Genomic DNA, 20,982 nt, shown 5'->3' with positions numbered 1-20,982 from the left:
GCACTGTTTGGGTCAGCCAAACAATACCTAAAACTAATATAATGTCAATAGAAACATTAAAAAAAAAAAAATTAACTTTTTTTCAATTTTTTAAAACATTTTTTGGCCCAAAAAAGCCTTTAAGGCACTGTTTGGCTGACACAAACAGCGCCTTAACGGCTCTTTAGTTCAATTATCTTAAGGGAAAAAAAAAAAAACTAATTTTTGGAAATTTTTTCACTGCCAAACACGCCCTTAAATGTATTCCGTGCTACAGTTTTGCTAGGCTACAAAAGTTTAAAATCCAAACAATGGATGGGCTCACACATCAGAAGCCTGCAATCGCTAATTGGGTAGCCAAAAAGGGCGACCCATTCTGCAACCCAGAACATGGGGCCCATTTTTTGGAGACTCTATTGGAGCAGTCCAATAGCTAAAAAAGGTCCAGAATCTCTAAATTATGGGCCATTGGAGCTGCTCTTAATAGACCTCCAGCAGCAGCCGTCTAGTAAAGCAATTCTTGAGTGAAGAAAACCTTTAAACATTCTCACGTCAAACAAAACCTCAAATGTAAACCATTCGAGTCCTGAACTTCAATCCTAAGAAACCTTGAAATAAATTAGGTCAAAAACCTCTAGCGTTGCCCCTCGAGTCCCAAACCTCGAGAAATGTTCCCCGAGTCGTTAAAACCCCGAGACAAATTCATGTCTAGCAAACCTTGAGCAAGACTCATTGAGACCCAAACTGCAAAGTGCCAAATCATCGTGTCCTATAGACCCTGAGACAATTTTAGAACAAATACACATCGATGCCTAGACCTTGAGTCACAAGCCTTCAAAACTGGTGGTATCGAGAGGGCACAGATAGGAGCCCCAAGATAACAACACAAAGTTACATGGGACACTTCAAGGATTTTGAAATGGTGGATGAGACACTAAAGCATGCTTGAAATAGTGAGCTCAACCAAGGGAATGGTGAAACACGTGTCATGATAGACTATTAATGCTCAACTACTGCCGCTGCCAATAAGCCAAATGAAGTTAATGTTGCCACTGCGAATAAGCCGAATGAAGTAATATCATCCATAAAACAACAAACTTTTCACCATTTATTAGGACTCATATTACTGTGATCAGAACCCACTACCTACATAAATATATAAAGAAAAAGAGCAAAGAGAATTAAAATGGTAAGATCCTTTAATAAACATGTTTCCAAAACAAAACAAAAGCTAAGCTAGAAATATCAACCATAGGAATCTCTCTATTAAAGCATCTGTCAAAGCACATCTCAGAGTTTGCTCAAGTTAGCTAATGAAGATTGGTAATACCTTGAAATATTATCATCCATAAAACAACAAACTTTTCACCATCACACATGGTGCATCATACAACATATACTTGAAGATCAATAGAAGTTGAAATAACTGAATTTAACACATTGATGTATCTCCAACACATCAATTAACACAGTGTCATTAAAAAACAAAAATAAAATGACAATTTTATATTTCAAAAACACTCCCACAGTTCACAATAACTTAAAAAAGTGTACTTGCACTCCATTTTGAAGGGGTAATTTATCTTCTTCTCTATTAAAAATAAAAAAATAAAAAATCAATTAGGCTGAAAGTGTATATGAGTTGAGTGTAAGAGATTGTAATTGCTTGATCAAAGTGATTATTGATATGTCCTGTGGGAGTAATTAACTCTTCCTCTCTGTTCGATATTACTCTAACAATTTTAACCATTATGAGAGCTTTGGCCTTAATCAAAACTTAAAGATAATATGTTTACTTTAATTCTAGGAGTAATCTTTCATGAAAATGACTATTAAACTATTAGCAAAGAAAAACTTTTAACATTATGTTAGAACCAACTGGGAAGTCAAGAATTGCACAAAAAATAGAAAATTTTATTTTTGTATTCACATGGAATACAATTAAAATATTTTTGCATAATCATATAAATTCACCAAAAAGAACAGACAATGTACACAAGTACTAGAAGAAAAAAAAGGTAAAAGAGGACTAAAGATAGATGCTATTTCATTTACTATGGATGTATTTGATGGCTTCCAATAGCTGTTCCTTTTTCAGAGGCTTGGTTAAATGAAAATCCAATCCAGCTTCGATCATCCTTCCTGCTTCCTCACCTGCTGTATGAGCAGTCAATGCAATGATGGGTATGTGAACACCGTAATATGTCTCCTCCTCCCGTATACGTCTTGTTGCCTCGAACCCATCCATTACCGGCATCTGTCAAACAATGAATAGCACTTGTATTTCATAATAAAAAATAAAAAAATACCCATATGATATAACACAAAACTTGGATGGCTAGCTTCCTTTCTTGAAAACTGAATGCAAGTATACAAAATGTGGGTTTGGAATATTGTCACCAAGAGTTATACTATTTAGTATTTATGTGTGCATTCACTAAGTAGAACAAGCAATAAGATATGCAGAGATGCATGAGAGAAACAATCATTTACCTCACAGTCCATTAATATATAATCATAAGGAAGAACCCCAGAAGCTCTGCTTTTCCTTTGATCACTTAGACCTTTGCAAACCAGTTCCAAAGCTGCTTCTCCATTTTCACAGAGTTCAACAGTTGCACCAAGCCGAGATAAAATAGACATAGTCAGCTTAAGCAACAAGGCATTATCCTCAGCAACCAACACTCTTTTCCCACTCAAAGGTTGCTGATCACTGCTCATGCTACCTGTTTGGCCTCCTTGTTTGGACTCGGAAGAAATTTTTTCAACTTGGTACTTGTTTGGCCTCCTTGTTTCGGTTGTATTACACTGCAATGTACCTCCAAACTCCGGTAGAAGTCCAATCAGATGATATAAACGAGAGCCGTGTAACGGCTTAGATATGATGAGATCGGTTGGAGGGAGCTTGTCCCCATTGAGGCCTTTCGAATGGATGTTATGAGCACCTGGTTTATCTATCCAAACAACTCTGCAGAAAGTATTAACAAGGTCTCTTCTGAATTCAGCCACAGCCTTGCTTAATTCCCGAAATGGTCCAGCATTAGTATCAATCACAATTAGTATGAAGTTGGGCACACCTCTATAATTAGTCCTCCTGTGAACGGGTGGTATCTGGTCTGACCCATCCATGGCACTTAAAGGCAAATCCTTTGCTCTAGTACCCGTTCTGCTCATGTAATCACTCCTCGAGCTCACATCTGATCTTCCTGAAGGGCTGAACCACCAAAAGTTCAGTTTCTGTTTTATCTTCTTCAGGTAATGAGGAAGTTGCTCCCATTGTTTTACTGCATGCACTTTTATCCCTAGGCTCTCCATGAATTTTTGTGAAGTTCTTTGACGTTCATCGCTTTGAATGAAGAGTATGACTTGGGACAACTCTGGCTTTGGGCTGGGGGTGCAATTACTTGGCCCTGAGTTTTGATATGAATCACTGGATATATAACCACCATGTGATTCGACATCTTCTCTTGCATAGCTACTAGTACATGTTGTGAGGAAGGCATTGAACCTGAAGATGGTTCCCTTTTCACCAATTTCCTTATCCACAATTTGTATCTCTCCACCCATCAGACGTACCTAGTGGGAAAAAATATCTGAATTAAAAATACTCCAAGTCATTTTCAAATATTGGCAATTAATTCGTGCAAAAAAAAAAAAACTGAACCTAGTAATAGAAGGAAAATCTAATATTTTGAAAAATCGGAACACGTAATAGAAGGGAAATCTAATATTTTGGCAGTGCTTTTATGGATGGAAAACAAATGCAACACAATTGAGTAGTTGAAACCGGCTTAAGTTTAGCTGAAATTATTAGGGCTAAGTATTGACGCACCAAAGATTGAACAATACCAAGTCCTAAGCCAGTGCCTCCTTGTCCAAGAGCTGTCTCTTTGACCTGGACATAGTTTTCGAATACAGATTCTTTCTTCTCTTTCGGAATTCCTTTTCCTGTATCATCCACCTCAACCACAAATTCCAGACAATCTGAATTTTGTTGGATTGTTTTCATGGCTTCAACTTCAGGGTCATTGTATGCTTCATGGTTCTTAAAAAATAAGCATGATAAGCAACTCAATGAACTTTTCCTATTGGAATCGAGTATTGAATTCTTGAAGCTCGGTTTCTTTGCCCAAGCTCGAACCGTTACATGTCCCTCGGAGGTAAATTTGACAGCATTACTCAGTAAGTTGCACAATATCTGTTTCAATTTTCCCCGGTCACCTTTAACGAGTGCAGATTTAGAAATGGAACCGTCACAAGGGTCCAACACCAAATCTACCCCTTTTTTCATTCCTACAGGATAATGTAAATCAACGGCATCTTCAAGAAACTGCGCCAGATCAAATTCCTCCTCTTCAAGTTGCATCTTGCCAGCTTCAATTTTACTTGTGTCAAGAATTGAATTCAATAACCCTGGATAAACACATTTTAGATTTCTTATTAATGACATAAATCTTTATCAATGTGCAGACTTTCCAATTGAATTTAAAAAATGTTACGAAGAAATAGAAAACTAGTTAGTAAACATACCCAGAAGGTCATTTATACAAACTTCCATCTGCATTAAATTTGTTTCGAATTCTGACAGAGGGGCAACTTCCTCGCGACATATCTCTATCAAACCAGTAATGCCGGCTAGAGAGGCACGCACGTCATGGCTTGCGCTTGCAAATGCGAGACTCTTGTTCATACTCTTTCTTTCTGCTTGTTGGGTTGATTCCATTTGTCTTATGAGTGCAGCACATAAGTGCATCTCTCTTCTAGCTGCTCTAACAATTAAGAACATGAATGGGACGATGGATATAACCATAGTGCCGATGATTATAAGAAATAACGCGAATGTGAACATGATGTGTTCTTCTGAAATTGTTTTCTAGTTCCTTTTGTGGTAAAGCCAATACATATACCTGAAACCTATATAAATTAGCAATTATGTTAAGAAAATAACAAAGAATGGCCAAGTAAGTAAAAGAAATACCAATCATGTTTATAATGCATATTCACTATATTTCAGGTAACAATGAGTTGAGTGTGAACATGTATGCATGATCAGTGATTCTATAGAAATGTAGATTGAGAACCAAAGAGATTTGAAGTAATATTGAAAATCAAACAATTGATCTAAAATTAATTCCTCATAACATAGACTTAATATAGAAAATTACTGAAAAATTACCTCATGGAATTGCAGAGTGAAACTAGTCCTAATTGTCAAAGAGAAGGAAGAGATGTAATGATGGAACTAAGGTGTTGTAACAGATTAGTGATTATTTATTTATGACCAAAAGAAAAAGATTATATATATATATATACAGAATTGAACACTTGCTCACCGGTAAGCAAGAAACTTTCTCCACACCAAGTAGAGTGATCCTTATATATAATTTGAGGGTGATATTGCATATTAACTTTTCTCCTTTCCTAATACAACAAAACCACCTTCTCTAAACTAACATTACTTGTTTCTTTCTACACAGGACCTTGAAGTTTTTTACCAAAAAAACATGAGAATAAAAATATTGAAAGAACCCCAATAAAAAATTAAAAAATAAATTAAAAATTAAAAATTAAAAAAGCGATAGAGAAAACTTAAACAATTGTATATAAACTTCCTTTTAAAACCGCACTCTTGTCACTAGAAGTGTGTTCAAAATTGAATATCCAAATTGTATGTCTTTAATCTAGTTAGCATATGCCTGTTCTAAAATCATCTTACAATTGCACAACAATATACCAAAAAAAAGTGTCAAACTTATTTTAAAAAGTATAAGTCAATCGGATCTCCTCAACATTTTAAAGTGAAAAGATAAATAATCGTAACAGGTGGGTGTGCTATTTGTTGAGAAAAAGAAAAAAGTAAATAACACGAAATCTTTCAAAACATTGTCATAGTCCATAATTATTTTTAAAACCGCACTCACGCTCCACTTTTGAGGGGTTATTTATCATCTCCTTTGTTAGAAAAATAAAGCGGGGGTGAAGTTGTTATTAGTCTAGTAAGTCGGTAATTTACTTATTCCTCTTTGTTAAATGTCATGCTAATACTTTTAACCATTTTAACAATTGTTTATTAACTAAAACTCTAAGATGGTACAGTAACATGTGGTTTAAGAAGCTGGGAAACCGATACGGGACAGACGTACGACATGGACACGGAGACAAGGAAAATTCTAAAAATTAGGACACAGATACAGGAAATGGTAAATATTTTATATTATATACATATGATAATATACTTTAAGAAATTAAGAGAAATATTCTTTTTTATTAACCTAATAATGAAAAAAAATTGTGTTTTGCTGAGGAAAAGTAAGAAAAAGGAAAAAACAAAGAAACAAAGAGAATTAAGGTATTGTTAGAAAACAAAATTAGGGCTTATTTAAAAATAAAGGTGTGAATTTGTAGGGAAAAAAAAAAAATCAACCACAACAACAAAGAATTTTGTTGTGAAAAAAAAAAATGAAATATATAGGGTTTGTGAAAAAGAAAGAAAAGAGGAGTAAGAGGAGAGAGAGAGAGAGCCGCAGAGAAGCTTGGTCGGTGGGAGAACAAGAAAGAGCTAAACTAAAGTTGATCGCGCAAGAGTATGAACCATTGAACTAAAATCTAAACCTAAATATCTGATTATTTTAACATAAAATTATTTTATAAGACAACAACTTTTAAGTAATTATGTATTGACCGCCATATTATTGAAAGTTATTAAACAATTCTTCAAATTTACACTTCGAGCTTTCTTTCTAAAACTTTCTTGAAAATTCCCAAGAATGCAACATGCTTTGTCGGGCACATATCCATGGTTATGTCAAAGGTGTGTCTACGACGTGTCCATGTCCAAATATTAAAAAATATATATGAAAACAAAATGGATATTTGGCATGTCCGATACATGTCGGGAAGTGCCCGGCGCATGTCAATGTCCGACACGAATTCTTTGCCCTTTTAGGCCAGTCCGTGCTTCCTAGCTTGTGGTGAATTCACTATAGCACTCTCCAAATAATTAGTAATTTTCTTAATGCATAACTTCACTCTTAAAAAGGAAAAAAATATATATTTTTTTTTATAAGTTTTAAAAAGGCAAAATATTTATTACGTTTTTTTTGCAAATTTGATTATATATAATGGAGCCAGTCAATTAGTTTACTGTGTGTATCATCTGGATTACTACTTTATTGTTAATTTTAAATATGACAGCTCTGAAAACATCCTCCCAAGCCAGCTCCAAGTTACAAAATGACTCCTTGATTATTGGTTCATTGTTACTTTTAAGTCTTTAACCAACCATTTTCTGGAAATTCAAGGTAATTAGACAATAATACGGTTAAGATTCATGGTCTTATTTATGTTATGTAGCATCAAAATTTTCCTAAGCAAAGGCTAAGATTTTATATAAACAGGATAGTATGTGAAGTATAATAATGAGGGGAAAAAGAGGTGTTAACACCATGTTAGAACCATGAACACAAGTACAACAAGAGCTAGAAGAAGTAAAGACATGTAATGGGATTATATTTTAATATTATTAGAGAGGGCAAGAGAGGAAGAGAGAGAGAGAGAGTGTGTCTTTTGCTCAAGAAATAGAAGAGTACTTCAAAGACATAAGCAAGATTTATTCATCGCTATGATACACATTGTGTGTATCGATCTCTAAGAAAGCATATCATATACTATTATCATCTTCTAGCAGTTATGTAATTCCCTGATATAGTAAGGAAAAAGATAAGAATTGTCGAGGAAATCCTTCTTCTTTATTTGGTTACCATGGAAAATGCTTGGGAAAAAAGGGAAAAAAAATGTAGGAGGGACACTGAAGAAGAAACTTTTACATTTTTCATACCGTTTGCCTTCTGTTTTCCCTTTTAATCTAGCGGGAATCATCATCACAATCTTTGCCTTAACTCCATATTAATGAGGTAGGGCACATGAATTCTCTTTTCCTATTCTTTGTTATTATATCTAGCTAGAATGGAGATTTTAGATATATGGTAGTTGAATAAATTGTATACCAATTTACTTTGTATTTATTTGGTGATTAAACAGCTTTTTAAAATGCTTCACTTTAAGCAACACTCACACCACACTAATTCAAGATTTATTTATTGTTATTCTGAACCATAGTAATTTAATTTAACCCAACCCTGTCCCGAATTCAACTCGTTACACCTATTTCAAGATTTGGAGTCATTTTTAGCTCATGAAAAATTTAGAAGTATTATTAAAGTTTGTCATAAATGATCCAATTCTCACAACTTAAAATGGGTTCCGGATAATCGTGTTCCAAGTTCCACTTTTCATCTAACAAGAAATAACAATCTATTATAGTAATAATTTAAAAAAAAAAAAAATTAAATCAGATGTAATGGAAATTACTGTCACTTCAATGTCTACAAACATGGACTATATCAAAATTTCTAGACTTTGTACAAGTTAAATCAATAAAATTCAGTAACAAGATAATGAGTGTGAACATGTATGCATAGTAGATTGAGAACCAAAAAGATAGCAAGCAAAATTCAAAATCAAATAATTGATCCAGAATGAATTCCTCCGAACATAAACTTAATCCACGTGTGTATTCACTATATATATATATATATATATATATATAGAGAGAGAGAGAGAGAGAGAGAGAGGAGAGGGGAGGGGGGAGGATTTCTTAAATCAGTTAAAGAAAATGTCTTAATCTAAAAGAAACTAACAATCTAAGGGCTCAAACACTAACCCTAGAATTAAATTAATACAGATTGAGAGAAACAGAGCAGATTTATTGAAAGAAATGAAAATGTGTTATACATACAAATATATACAATTATACATACATAGAAAATTACCTTAAGGTATTGCAGAGCCCTAAATCTGAAAGAGACGGAAGAGATGTAATAATGATTGACAACAGATATGATGAGGATGGAGCTATATTCCCCGCCAAACTTTCCTTTTAAATGATCGGTCATCGGTGTCTGCAATACGGCGTCGTGAGATATGAGTCATTAAGGGGAAAGCTGACCTCCCCACACAATAGGCCCTTCCCATTTTGTGTTTGTCTAAAATACCTACGAAAATGACCCATTAATTAGGCTAACATAGGGACCAAAATTAGGGCATTAATGTAACATTACATAGATTCCAAAAAATGCTAAGTAATTTTAGGAAGGAAAAATTAGACTTTCTGACTATATATATAAATGCCAAGATCCAAGCTCTTTCGCAAATTCTACTCAAATAAGCTTTCAAATTCAAAAAGTCAAGCTGATTGAAAAGATCCAAAACCGGCACTAAAATTAAAGATAATAATAGTTTTAGATAACCTTAATGTTTTGTTTTAAAATTAGTGGGATTATTATAAAAGTTTTTTAAATTATTATTATTTTAAAAATTAAATGATTCTAAATAAAAATGGTCCCTTACCTTCTTTCCTCAGGTAAATTGTGAGGTTTTTTTTTTTCTTTTTGTTTATCTTCTGATCCATTTAATCAAATTCAAAGTGAGAATGATCCAATCTCTTCTAAGAATGAATTATCTATCCCTTCTTTTCTCCCTCTCATTTAATTTTTTTCTTTCGGCATAAAGATTTAAAAAATATATAATTATCAATCCTAAAATTATTTCACTCTGTAATGATCATTTGATATTTACATAAATACCCTTTTATTGACATGTTACTAAGCGTAATTTCTTAAACCAATTATGTAACATGATATTTACATAAATATAGTTGTTCCCTCTTTTTTGTTTCTTAAACCAATTTTTTTTTATCTCCACTTACATAAAAACAGTCATATTTATTCGAATTTAAACTACTTATCATTATTTATTAGGATAAATTAATCTGACCTTCCTTCTTATTTACCAAATAACAATGACCTCTCTCAAAATTTGTATGTGTATAACAAATACCTCCCTCCATTAACGGATAATATTGTTATTAACCAAAAATGAAGATGTCTATCAAATTTTTATTTTCAAATTTCCATTCTACCCTTATGTAATAAATTAACTAAAAAAATCTCCCTTCCCCTCCCAGCAAACCCCTCTCTCTCTCTCTCTCTCTCTCTCTCTAAACTCTACCCTTTTCTCTCTCTCTCTCAAAACCCATTTCCCTTGACCTATGAAGCACGGACACCGATACGAAATACGGGTACGACAAGACACGGATACGGCGACACAACAAATTTTAAAAAAATAGGACACGGACCCAGCGGGGATACGCCTTAAAAATAATATATATATATATATATATATATATATATATATAATTATATATTCAAAATATAATTACTAGATTCTTATACATTCATTTTCCTAATAACAAACATATATATAAATACAAAATTGTAAATAAAACAACAACAAATAACAAGACCAATTTCAATAATTTCATATTTGTTATAAAAAAAACATAAATAAGACAAAATAAAAAATAAATGAAAAATAAAGTTGATCCAAATTCCAAACGAATATGTGCAGAAAAGACATAGTTATAATGGGCTAAATATGTACATGAATAAACATATATACTTTCAATCTTTCACATAGTCTTGTTCATGTAACTTTAAAAAAAATAAATAAAAAAAAAAAAAATTTGTTTTGTTCATGTACAGAGATAATTAAAGAAGAGAAGAGACTGAGAGAGGAAATGAGAGAAAATAAATTTACTGTGTAGTACTCTGTTCTCTGTAGTTGTTATTTTATTTTTTCAAAATTTTACTTTTAAACTTCTAAAAAATTACATTAGGTACCTCATTTTATCTTTAAAAAAAATTACAAAATATACCCCATGTGTCCCCGCCGTGTCCAAACCTTGTCCGAGCCATGTTTGAGCCATGTCCACCCCGTGTCCGAGCCGTGTCCAATAAAAAATAATTTCTGAACACTTCACAGAAGTGTTGAACATGTTGGACACGCGTATCCGGGTCTGAAAAGTGTCCGACACTGATACAGAACCCCTAAAAAGAGTGTCCGTGCTACCAAAGCATTAATTTTCTTTCCCGTAGTCCAATTTTCCACCACACAAATAATTTTAAGGAAATAAATAATAATTATCTCAACAACAACTTACCCACACATACACATATACATATTACATACGTATTCCCCCCACCTCCATTTCCTCTGGCCATCACCACCTCCACCATCTTCTCCACCGATCAACCATCACCACATAAAGCCACACACACACACATACACATATATATATATAACCAAAAAAGGGGTTCAAATAGTGATTTGCAAAAAGAAAATTATTTTGGCAGCCACCACTACCACCCTTAACCACCATCATTTCCCTGTCTAACCTTTCTTCTGTCTACCCAACACCACCGACAGCCGTCACCGCTCACCCCATCTTTCTTTCTCTCTCTTCACTCACCACCGCAACCACCACCCTCTTCTCTTAATATGGGTTGCTATATATATTATTTATCCATATACATGCATATATATATATATATATATATATATATAAACCTCTTCTCTCAATCTGGGTGTATACGAATTAGAATTTCATGTTTAACGATGTGGGATCTATTCCCTAAATCACACTCAATCTGATCTAATTCGTCAATTTCACTGGCATCAATTCGAATATTCACGATGATTACCATCAAATTGGTGGGAATTCTGAGTTCGATTTTGTGGACGAGCTTGTTCGAGCCTCCGATTGCGTCGAAGATCAAGGCCTGGAAAAATCCCCAGTCCGATCAAGCCCTCACTCGCCATCACCATTGGAAAATCAGTGCTCCGTCCGCCTTCTCTGCCGCTGCCACCGCCGCCGCCACTTACAAACCATAGAAGGTATAGAACCCGTATTTTGGGTCTGCTTAGGTGAAGGATTAGAATTGAATTTGAGAGATGGGCTTTTTTGTCTTTTTAAAATTTATCATTTTTGTAATAAAATACCAATAAATATAATGTGGGCAATTTTGAAATTTCACTCCATCAATTCATGCTATTCATTCAAGACTTCTAACTGGCCATGTTATTAGACAAATAAGAGAGGTCTTGTATATTAACGTAACCTAGTCGGTGTAATATGCCCTATTTATTATTACTCTTTCTCACGCGAATACTACCGAGTACTAACCGTCACCTCCGTTGCGCCGCCATTGGTGAGAGGTTGCTCGTATCATTTTTGTCATGCCCTCCCACATCTCCTATCCGCCAATGATGGATGTGTTAATTGTGAAAAAAATAATAATAAAATAATAACTCTAAATCTTTTATAAGAGTAACATTCTCATAGACTAAGGTTATGTTTAGAGGGGCTTTCAAAATAAAAAAGTCCTTTTATTATAAAGGACTAATAGGAATGACTTTGTTGGAAGGAATTTGATTTTAAAAAAAAAAAGGTTCGGTGAATATGACTTTTGAAAAGTCGGTGTAGCTGCAAAAATTATTTTAATAGTTTGGAAACAAAGTCCGTTTGGTATAAAATAAACATAAGTTTACAATAATACTCTTATATAATTATTTAACCGATGTCTCTTTCTTTTGGTCTTAACACGCATTACACCTTTCCACATTTGCAATAAGATTTAAGAGTGTCAAATAAACTGTTTACCTACCATACTTCGAATACATGGAAAAATTATAGTCTTGCTGGGTGGGAGTATTGCTCTCATCTTTCTTCCCTATAGCTATGGGCTAAAAATGAGCCTCCTTGTTATTTTGTCACTAAAGAAAAAACCACATAAATATATTTGTACCAATAAAATTGCATAATAATTATATTAACAAATAAGTAATATAAATTTATTTAAAGAAGATAATAAATTTCTAATGACAAATGTGAATTTGCCATATTGTTTAAACAATTTAACTACTAATTCCAAAATAAACAATAATTGACTAAAAGAAAAATTAAACAAAAATCCAGACCACTATTTAATGGCATAAAAAATACTTTGGAATGATTTATCTACTAATATGCCACAGAATTAGCAATCTCATCGCATATAATGCTCATTTCTCTATGAATTTGCTGGTCCGCCGTAGTATGCCTGTCAAGATCGTCATCGTTGTCACTAACGTAATCTTCATCGTTGACATATCGTCGAAATCCGACATTAGCTATTGCTTCTTGTCATATAAAGTTCTGCAATACCATTGATGCAACTACAATCAATCTTCGTGTTGGGAATGGAAAAGGAACCATGTGCTTTAAAATTGGCCATCGGGCCTTCCAAACACCAATGCAACGTTCAACTAAATTTCTTAGCAAGGAATGAACATAGTTAAATAATTCTTTATATCCTCTTGGTTGGCGATTTATTCGAAATTCTGGTAAATGATAACGTACTCCTTTATATGGTGCGAAATATCCCACCATATTAAGGTATCCTGCATCAACAACTTAGTATTTAGCTACAAAGAAAATGTCACAAGTAATAAGTTATATAATAAAATATAAAAATGTAAATTAAAAGCAATAATGCGAACCACTTGGAGGTTTCAGAAAGTTCAAATGTCGGTTATGAATATCTCCATGAAGAGCCGATCCCTCCCGTTCGACCCAAACAAATGTGAATTTCATATCAAATGAGCAAACAACCATCACATTTTGTGTGCAATCTCTTTTACGTCCATGATATGAAAGTTGTTGATCCACTAGTATCACTGCATCAACATGTGTTCCGTTAATCGTACCAATACTTGGGATTGTTGCGTATATGGTTTGAGACATCATTTAACGAAGGAAGCACAATAATTGGCATTGAGAAGGTTACTAGAGCCTTTAGAACTGTGTTAAAATGCCTACTAATTGTCTCACCAGAGTGTTGAAAGCATTCCTGTAACATCCCATTTCTTTCATTATGCCCAAATGTCATAAGAAATATAGGCATTTGCTCCTCAACAGAAATTTCACGACTATCCTCTAATAGATCCCTTCTTTTGAGCTCTTAACAAACCCGTAAAAATACATGTTTTTCTATGCAAAATAATTCATGACAAATAATTGGATTTCTATTTAATATATCCATTACAAATTAATGTCCTATGTAACTTGAATTTCTGCATGATTCTTTCACAATAGAGGTCTTGTGATGATTATTCGCAGCACAAACTGTAACAACCACTAATGCATTTGTCACCATTTCATCAAATTCATCATCATATTGAAATTCTTAATCTAAATCCATACCTAAGTGTCACAAAGAATGTCATTTGTCAAAACCAATACAATATATTAATTACTAATACGAAAAAAAAAAAGAAAAAAAAAGGAACAGTACATTAACAAAATCTAAAAGAAAAGCATTGCTACTAATAAATGAAAACAAAAATAACACATGAATATTCTCTCAAGATAACTTTGAGTATGTTAACACTATTCATCTCTAAATAAATAAATAAATAAAATTGCATAATGATAATTCAAAAAAGAAAACTAAAAATAAATATGAATAAGGGGTATTATAAGACGTGTGTCGATTTTAAAGCCAAGTAAACCGTAACTCCTGCTCTCCAAGTGCAACAAATAGCTCTCGTAGATCTTTTTGCAAGAACAAGGTGTCACAAGCAAACATGTACAGATCTCCTCCTTTTGGTACTTCAGCCATTTAATTCAATAAGTCTATACAGTCCTTAATTGTATAACTTCTATCACCACGATTTGCTGCCCTGGACTCATCTGTACTACAAATTCTTTCAAGCGTGTTATTAACATTTATTGCTGGAGACACTTTACGACGCTTCTCAGGTGGTGAAATGAAATCCCCTGATTTCTTACGACTTGTACCAGCATCATCAGTAGCTTGATTATTATCAAATTTCATATGTTCTTATTCGTTATGCATTGTAGTATTTGCATCTTCTTCAGTATCCTGTATATCTTTGACTCGACAAGGTCTAATATTATCTTTTGGTAACATTCCTTGTGAAGGCGCATAAGATAAGTTGCCTATTGCTACGCCATCTTTGAAAAGAGATGTTAGCTCATATGAGTACTCAATCCCCTTTTCTTGAAACTTAGAAAGGTTCCTTTTTTTTTTATTTCCTTTTAACATTTGATCATAGCACAATTCTACAAAAATATTTTGCAAGCCATTATTCCATTTTGCTTTTTTCCTTTTTTTCAGATAGTTGATTTAGAGATGACGACCCACCAAATTTGTTAGCCATCTATCAACACAAAATAGGTAAAAAAAAAATGGGTTAAATTTGAACAAATAAGAGAAGAAAAAATAAAAAGAAATAAAGAAAATATTTTTAAAAAAATGTTAAATGAATGCCTCCAGTTCTAAGCATATTAATAACTACAGCCAGATATCAGAATTGACATTGGCTACCAAGTCTAACCACATTCCTCCTGAATTGGTTTGGTTTGGTGTGGTGATAACAACTTCTGACTTTGTCTAATACTATAGTTTCACACCTTGATATTTGACAAGTTGACAAAAAAATGAACACCCCAATAATGAAATTTATATTAGAAAGGAAAATTATAATGTTAAAAGAAAACGTTTGTAGGATCAATATATTTAGTTCAATGTCTTGTGTTCTAACATTTGGGATGCAATAAAAGAGAAAAACAGTGAAAAAAAGAGAAAAAAAAAAAAAAAAAAGCTGGGAGAGAAAAAAGAGAAGTGAGTGGATAATAAAATTAGAAAGATGACGAATGAGAAAAGAAAAATTTCGGAGATATAGCCCAAGCCATAAGTTTAGAAAAGAGAGAGAGAGAAAAAAAAAAAAAAAAAAAGTAGGAGCGGGGAGAAAAATTAGAGTTTAGAAAACATCTTACTCAAGAGATAATTTTTGTACTTTTATAAAACAGTTAAAAAACTTTAGTTGGGGCTTATTTTAAAGTGAGTTTTGGATGGGGGCCTTAGGCCATTGGCTAATTGGCCTTACCTTTGAGCAAACTCTCTCTTCTGATGTTTTTTTTAGGATGTTATAATTTTTTTCTTTATTTAAAAAAAGCTATCATAAAAAAAAAAAAAAAGGTGAACACAATCACAATAGCAATGATGGAAATGACAAGTAGTAGTCATGTTTAGTGTGAACACATACCAATAATAGCCAGGTCAATTGGCAAAGAAACCCATCCCATTGACTATGGTATATTTATTAGATTATGAACTTTACTCACATTAAAAATTGAAATGCAAACCACTTCATGTGAATACAACAAACTCTATAGGCTTTCAAATTCTTCACAGTGATGTTGAAATTCTAAATCACATGTTGAGGTGAAAGAAACAACCGATTTTATATATTCAGGCACATGCAAATTTACTATTAATTTGTTTATAGGAAAAAAACAAAGAAGAAGAAGAAGAAGAAGAAGAAGAAGAAAGGCGTCATTCAACAAGCAACAACAATTATGGAAGTCCTTGCCATGGAAGTCCTATCTTTGTCTCTTGGCTCTGCCATTTCATATAGCCCTTGTTTTAAGTACCACTGGAGGTGTAAGAAACTGTTTATCTCACACTTGGCCTTTGCTGATGACTTACTCTTCTTCTCCTTCGGGAATCTTGAATCTATCAATGTATTACACCAAGTATTGAGTGATTTCCTAACCTTATCAGGGCTTTCAATTAATTGCTCTAAAAGCAAAGCCTTCTTCTCTGGTGTGGACACTTCCACTAAGGCTGTTATACTCAATCTACTGCACTTTGAGGCTGGTTCCTTGCCAATCACTTACCTTGGACTTCCACTTTTTTCCTCCCCAATCAATTCCACTGATTGCCAAACCCTTGTGCAAAGAATAACAGCTAGGATTCATTGTTGGAAATCTAGATTTTTATCATATGCAGGGAGGGTTGTCCTTATAAAAGTAATCCTATTTTCTATTCAAGCTTACTGGTCACAAGTTTTTAGACTTCCACTAAAGATTAAAGAGCAAATTAACCAAATACTAAGATCTTTCTATTGGTCTGGCTTTGAATTGAAGAAAAGTGGGGCCAAAGTTGCATAGTCGTCTATTTGCAGACCAAAGATTTATGGTTGCCTTGGCTTTCCCTGTGTGGATTTAACAAATAGAGTCTCAAGGCTCAAACTTATTTGGAAGCTATGTGCTAGAAAGGAAAACCTTTGGGTGGCTTGAACCCATATGTACTTGATAAAAAACAAATCAATTTGGACTGTAAGACCTACAGCTCTAGGTTCCGAGTTCTGGAGAAACTTAACATAAGCTAAGAGATATGGCAAGAGGGCTTGTTAAACATAGAATTGGCGATAGGAAGGACATAAGGCTTTGGTTGGACTATTGGTTACCAAATGGACCATTATCTTCTCAGCTAGGCCTCTCTGATGTGGAAATTCTTCAACTAGACACACAGGTCTTAGTTGATAGTCTAATTTCCAACAATCATTGGGTCTTGCCACCTCATCTTCTTCACATTCTTTTCCTACAATCTCAATCCTTTATAAATCAACTGCAATCTCTTCCTTCCCCTTCAATAACCCCTGATTTGGTGGACTGGCTTCCAGGTCCCACAAGAAGTTTCTCATATAAATTGACCATGGAATACTTCACTCCCCCATCCATTTCTTTTTCATGGCACCACCTGCTTTGGTTCAACCATCACATTCCAAAACACAGCCACATAGCATGGCTGGCAATGATGGGAAAGTTATATACCTTAGACACCAAACCAATGCTTAATAAGTATTACACAAATGTTTGTTACCTCTGTATGTTAGGTTGGGAGTCCCTGGATCACTTATTTTTTAGATGTCATTTAGTTCTATTATTTGGAACTTTATACAGCAAACAGCTGGTTTTAGTTTTCACCTTTTCAACTGGAATGAGTTAGTTACTTGGTGTAGTTGTAATTAGACATTTGCTTGTTTTATCACACACAAACTCCTCTTTGCTGCTGCGATTTATTTCATTTGGTAGGAGAGGAATGCTAGAGCATTCAGGAACACCACTTCTCCTCCACAGATTTCCATATCACTTATCAAAAGCACAATTCGAGCAATATTTTCTTCAATGATGCTGAGAACTAGCTATGAGCTAAAAAGGATTGATTCTTTAGCTGGTCTTCATCATTTATTTTTGTAGGGTTGATCATCTGTAGGAGTTCACTCTTGGTATATCATGGATTATACTGCACCATATTGGGATGTTTCAATGTTCACTCTTGGGTCATTATTGTTATGCCTAGTGCTACATGCTGAAGTGATTACTGAATGTTAGATACTTGATGCTATCTGTTTCTTCGTGGTCTTTGGCAAACTACAAACTCATGGTTGATCTGAAGTGTTGACCTGCTGTTTGAAGTGTTAACCTGTTGTTTGAAGTACTGACAATGGCAAACTACTCACTCAAGCACTAATGAATCTTGCTGGTCTCCTACTAGATTTTTGGTGGCATTTTACTATGTCTGTAATAATATATCGTGTGACTGTTTTGGTTGCATTGTTATATATGGTGTTTATCTTGTTGTGGATCTTGAGACAATCCTGTTATCCCTGGTCTTGGCTGTATTATCCACATGTGGACCTCATGTATGTCTTTCTTTTATTTATCAAAGCTTACCCATTTACCTATAAAAAAAGCAATTAAATAAGAAAAAAAGAAAATAACTATTGAACAAAAGTGTGAATAATTGAGATAATAATACAAACCTGGAATAATAAAAGAATTTGAGAATGATGATGCACTCTAAACAACTTGCCGTAGACATATACTAGAAGTTGTTTATGAGTATAATTTTTCCCATAGAATAACTTAATTGTAGGGGTCTCACATGTTACCAATTATTAGATTAAGCGCAATCACAACACCACAGATAAGTTTCCACTCCTTTTTCAATCACTTTCTAATCATTATCTAAACCCTTATATAAGAATAATAAAGTTTTACCCTATTTTCAATTTGGAATTAACAACAACGCTAACCCTTAATTAATTATTATCTTTATTCAGAACACCCCAATCATCCGTATCTCTCTTCATAGAAAACAAATATACCTTTAATCAATAGTTATTGATCAGTTATTCCTTAATCAATTCTTATACTATCAGCTATTCTTTCGATAACTGCCCAATACATCCTTCTCTCCATGTATATGTATAAACACACACACACATGATACGTAAATAAAATTCAAGATTAATAGCATTATAAAAAAATTCACCATAACTAGAAAATACTTGGGGCATCAAGTTAAGCAATAATCATCGGCTTTAAGCAACTTCTTCTTCAAGTTTTGCTCACCGGCGTCAACCAAAAATCTTCTTCTTCATGGTCTGTCGGTGTTCTTCTTATCCCAAAAATGCATAAAGAAAATAAATGTTTAATTCAGTTTAATATGGTACTGTAATATCTTATCACATATAAGGATAATTTTGGAAATCAAAATTTATTACTTAAAGTGCAGTTCAGCTTCCCGAGAATGCATTTCTGAAAGCTTATTTTTTCTGCTTCACTCTAATGGGCTTTGAATGACTTTGGTGTTTAGGGAAAGCCCGTTTCAAAACACTCACCAAACATGTTAATTTTTTGGGAATGCCTTTTTGAACATGAAAGCCCATTTTGGAGCCCCTAAAAGCCTAGCCAAACATAGCCTAATAATAACTCAAAATCATTTTAAAAGGCACAATTGCACTCCACTTTTGAAGATTACATTATCTCATTTATTATAAAAATTAAGTGGGGGTGAAGTTGTTATTAGCCTAATAAGTTCAAGGAGAGTAATTAATTTTATTTGTTACTATTAGGATATTAACCTCCTCCAACCCACTTCATGGTTGGTTGTTGTTAAGAATTAAATCATTTATTCATTATATATAGCAGAAGCATTACCATCACACAGGTATATATGAACTCATGGAGATAAAAATCATACACATTCACACACAACACCATATTTTACATGGTTCATCCAATTTTATGGCTACATTTATAGAAATGACATTTCACTATTATGTATCAAGGAAGAGAATATACAACTAGATGATAAACTCCACTCACTCACTCATTATCTTTTAAGGCTACATCTCTATACTCTAGAATTACATATACTCAGCTATCTCTTCACAACATGCACCTTTAACCCTCTACATCTATTCACTATCTTACTCTCTACCTCTCTTAACCCATCTATATTCATAAAGTCTTTAAATATAAATTTTTGTTGGACAAGAATTTCTGTGATGACTCAAGTTTTGCAATCCGGTGTGTCTGTGATGACCAAAAGATGACCTGACAACGGATCCAAAATACGGAAGTGAAAGAAGCAAAATGGCCTCTAGAGATGTACGCCATCCCTAAGGCACCAAGAAGACTCCCCATAAAGCCACGAAACTCAAAAAGAGTTAAGTACTAAAGTAAGGATTTCAAACCCGAAAAGAAATAAACCAAGGGTAAAATGGTCATTTCAAACTGAAATGGGTGTCACCATGCCCACCATTAGAAAGCTAGCGAAAAATGAATGAAGTTAGACTCAAGATTCACTTGATTCGGAGTCTAGATGAAGAAGATAATCAAAGTAAAAGAAAGAAATGTTCTAAGGCATGGACGAGCACTTGTCTAATGCCGAAGCACTGAGCGTCCATTTGGCACTCTTCAACACTGAGCGCACGTTTGGCACTTTTCAAGGCAGAGCACCCGTTTGGTACTCATCAAGGCTCGGTCATTTTGACCTACATGGTCAGACGTTCGGACTAAAGGTTCAAGCATTCGGACTAACGTGGTTGGGCGCTCCGACCTACATGGTTAGGCGTTCTGACGGAAGGATCAAGCATTCGGACTTGCATGGTTAGGTGTTTTGACCTACATGGTTAGACGATCTAACTACCGAATGATAAAATAGAGAGCAAAATGAAATGGCCGAACGACACAACAGAAACCTAAAACTTGCCGGACGACAAAACAAAAAGCTAAAACTTGTCGAATGACAAAACAGAAACAAGGTACTGGCCGAATAACGAAATAGAAAATAGAGTAAGGCTATACATGCATTCCTAATGATCCGAAACAAGTTCAAAACATACTTTTAAACTTTAAAATTAATGGCCCTTGGCCTCATGTTATACATACCCATAAAATGAATG

General features: G+C 33.9%; 1 protein-coding gene across 1 annotated transcript; it reads right to left on the bottom strand.

Annotated features, from left to right (window-relative positions):
• Window positions 1-2,026: 2,026 nt before the first annotated feature.
• Window positions 2,027-4,828, bottom strand: LOC132296545 (histidine kinase CKI1-like). The gene is made up of 4 exons (XM_059794737.1): window positions 4,510-4,828; window positions 3,812-4,392; window positions 2,473-3,555; window positions 2,027-2,236 (listed from the first exon to the last, which is right to left on the bottom strand). Exons 1-4 carry the CDS (start codon window positions 4,826-4,828, stop codon window positions 2,027-2,029), a joined length of 2,193 nt encoding a protein of 730 aa, XP_059650720.1.
• Between the last annotated feature and the right edge of the window lie 16,154 nt (window positions 4,829-20,982).

Source organism: Cornus florida, unplaced genomic scaffold (genome assembly GCF_030987335.1).
Source record: "Cornus florida cultivar Cherokee Brave unplaced genomic scaffold, ASM3098733v1 CherokeeBrave_3.0.0_Hap2_Chr02, whole genome shotgun sequence".
NCBI lineage: Eukaryota > Viridiplantae > Streptophyta > Magnoliopsida > Cornales > Cornaceae > Cornus > Cornus florida.
Note: the sequence above shows the minus strand (reverse complement) of the source record. Positions and strands in the feature narration are given on the sequence as shown.

Coding starts and splice junctions, on each gene's coding strand:
- LOC132296545 (XM_059794737.1), bottom strand. CDS start 4,828: ATGTTCACATTCGCGTTATTTCTTATAATCATCGGCACTATGGTTATA. Junction 4,393..4,509: donor TTGTATAAATGACCTTCTGG/GTATGTTTACTA, acceptor GTGTTTATCCAG/GGTTATTGAATTCAATTCTT. Junction 3,556..3,811: donor TTGGTATTGTTCAATCTTTG/GTGCGTCAATAC, acceptor TTTTCCCACTAG/GTACGTCTGATGGGTGGAGA.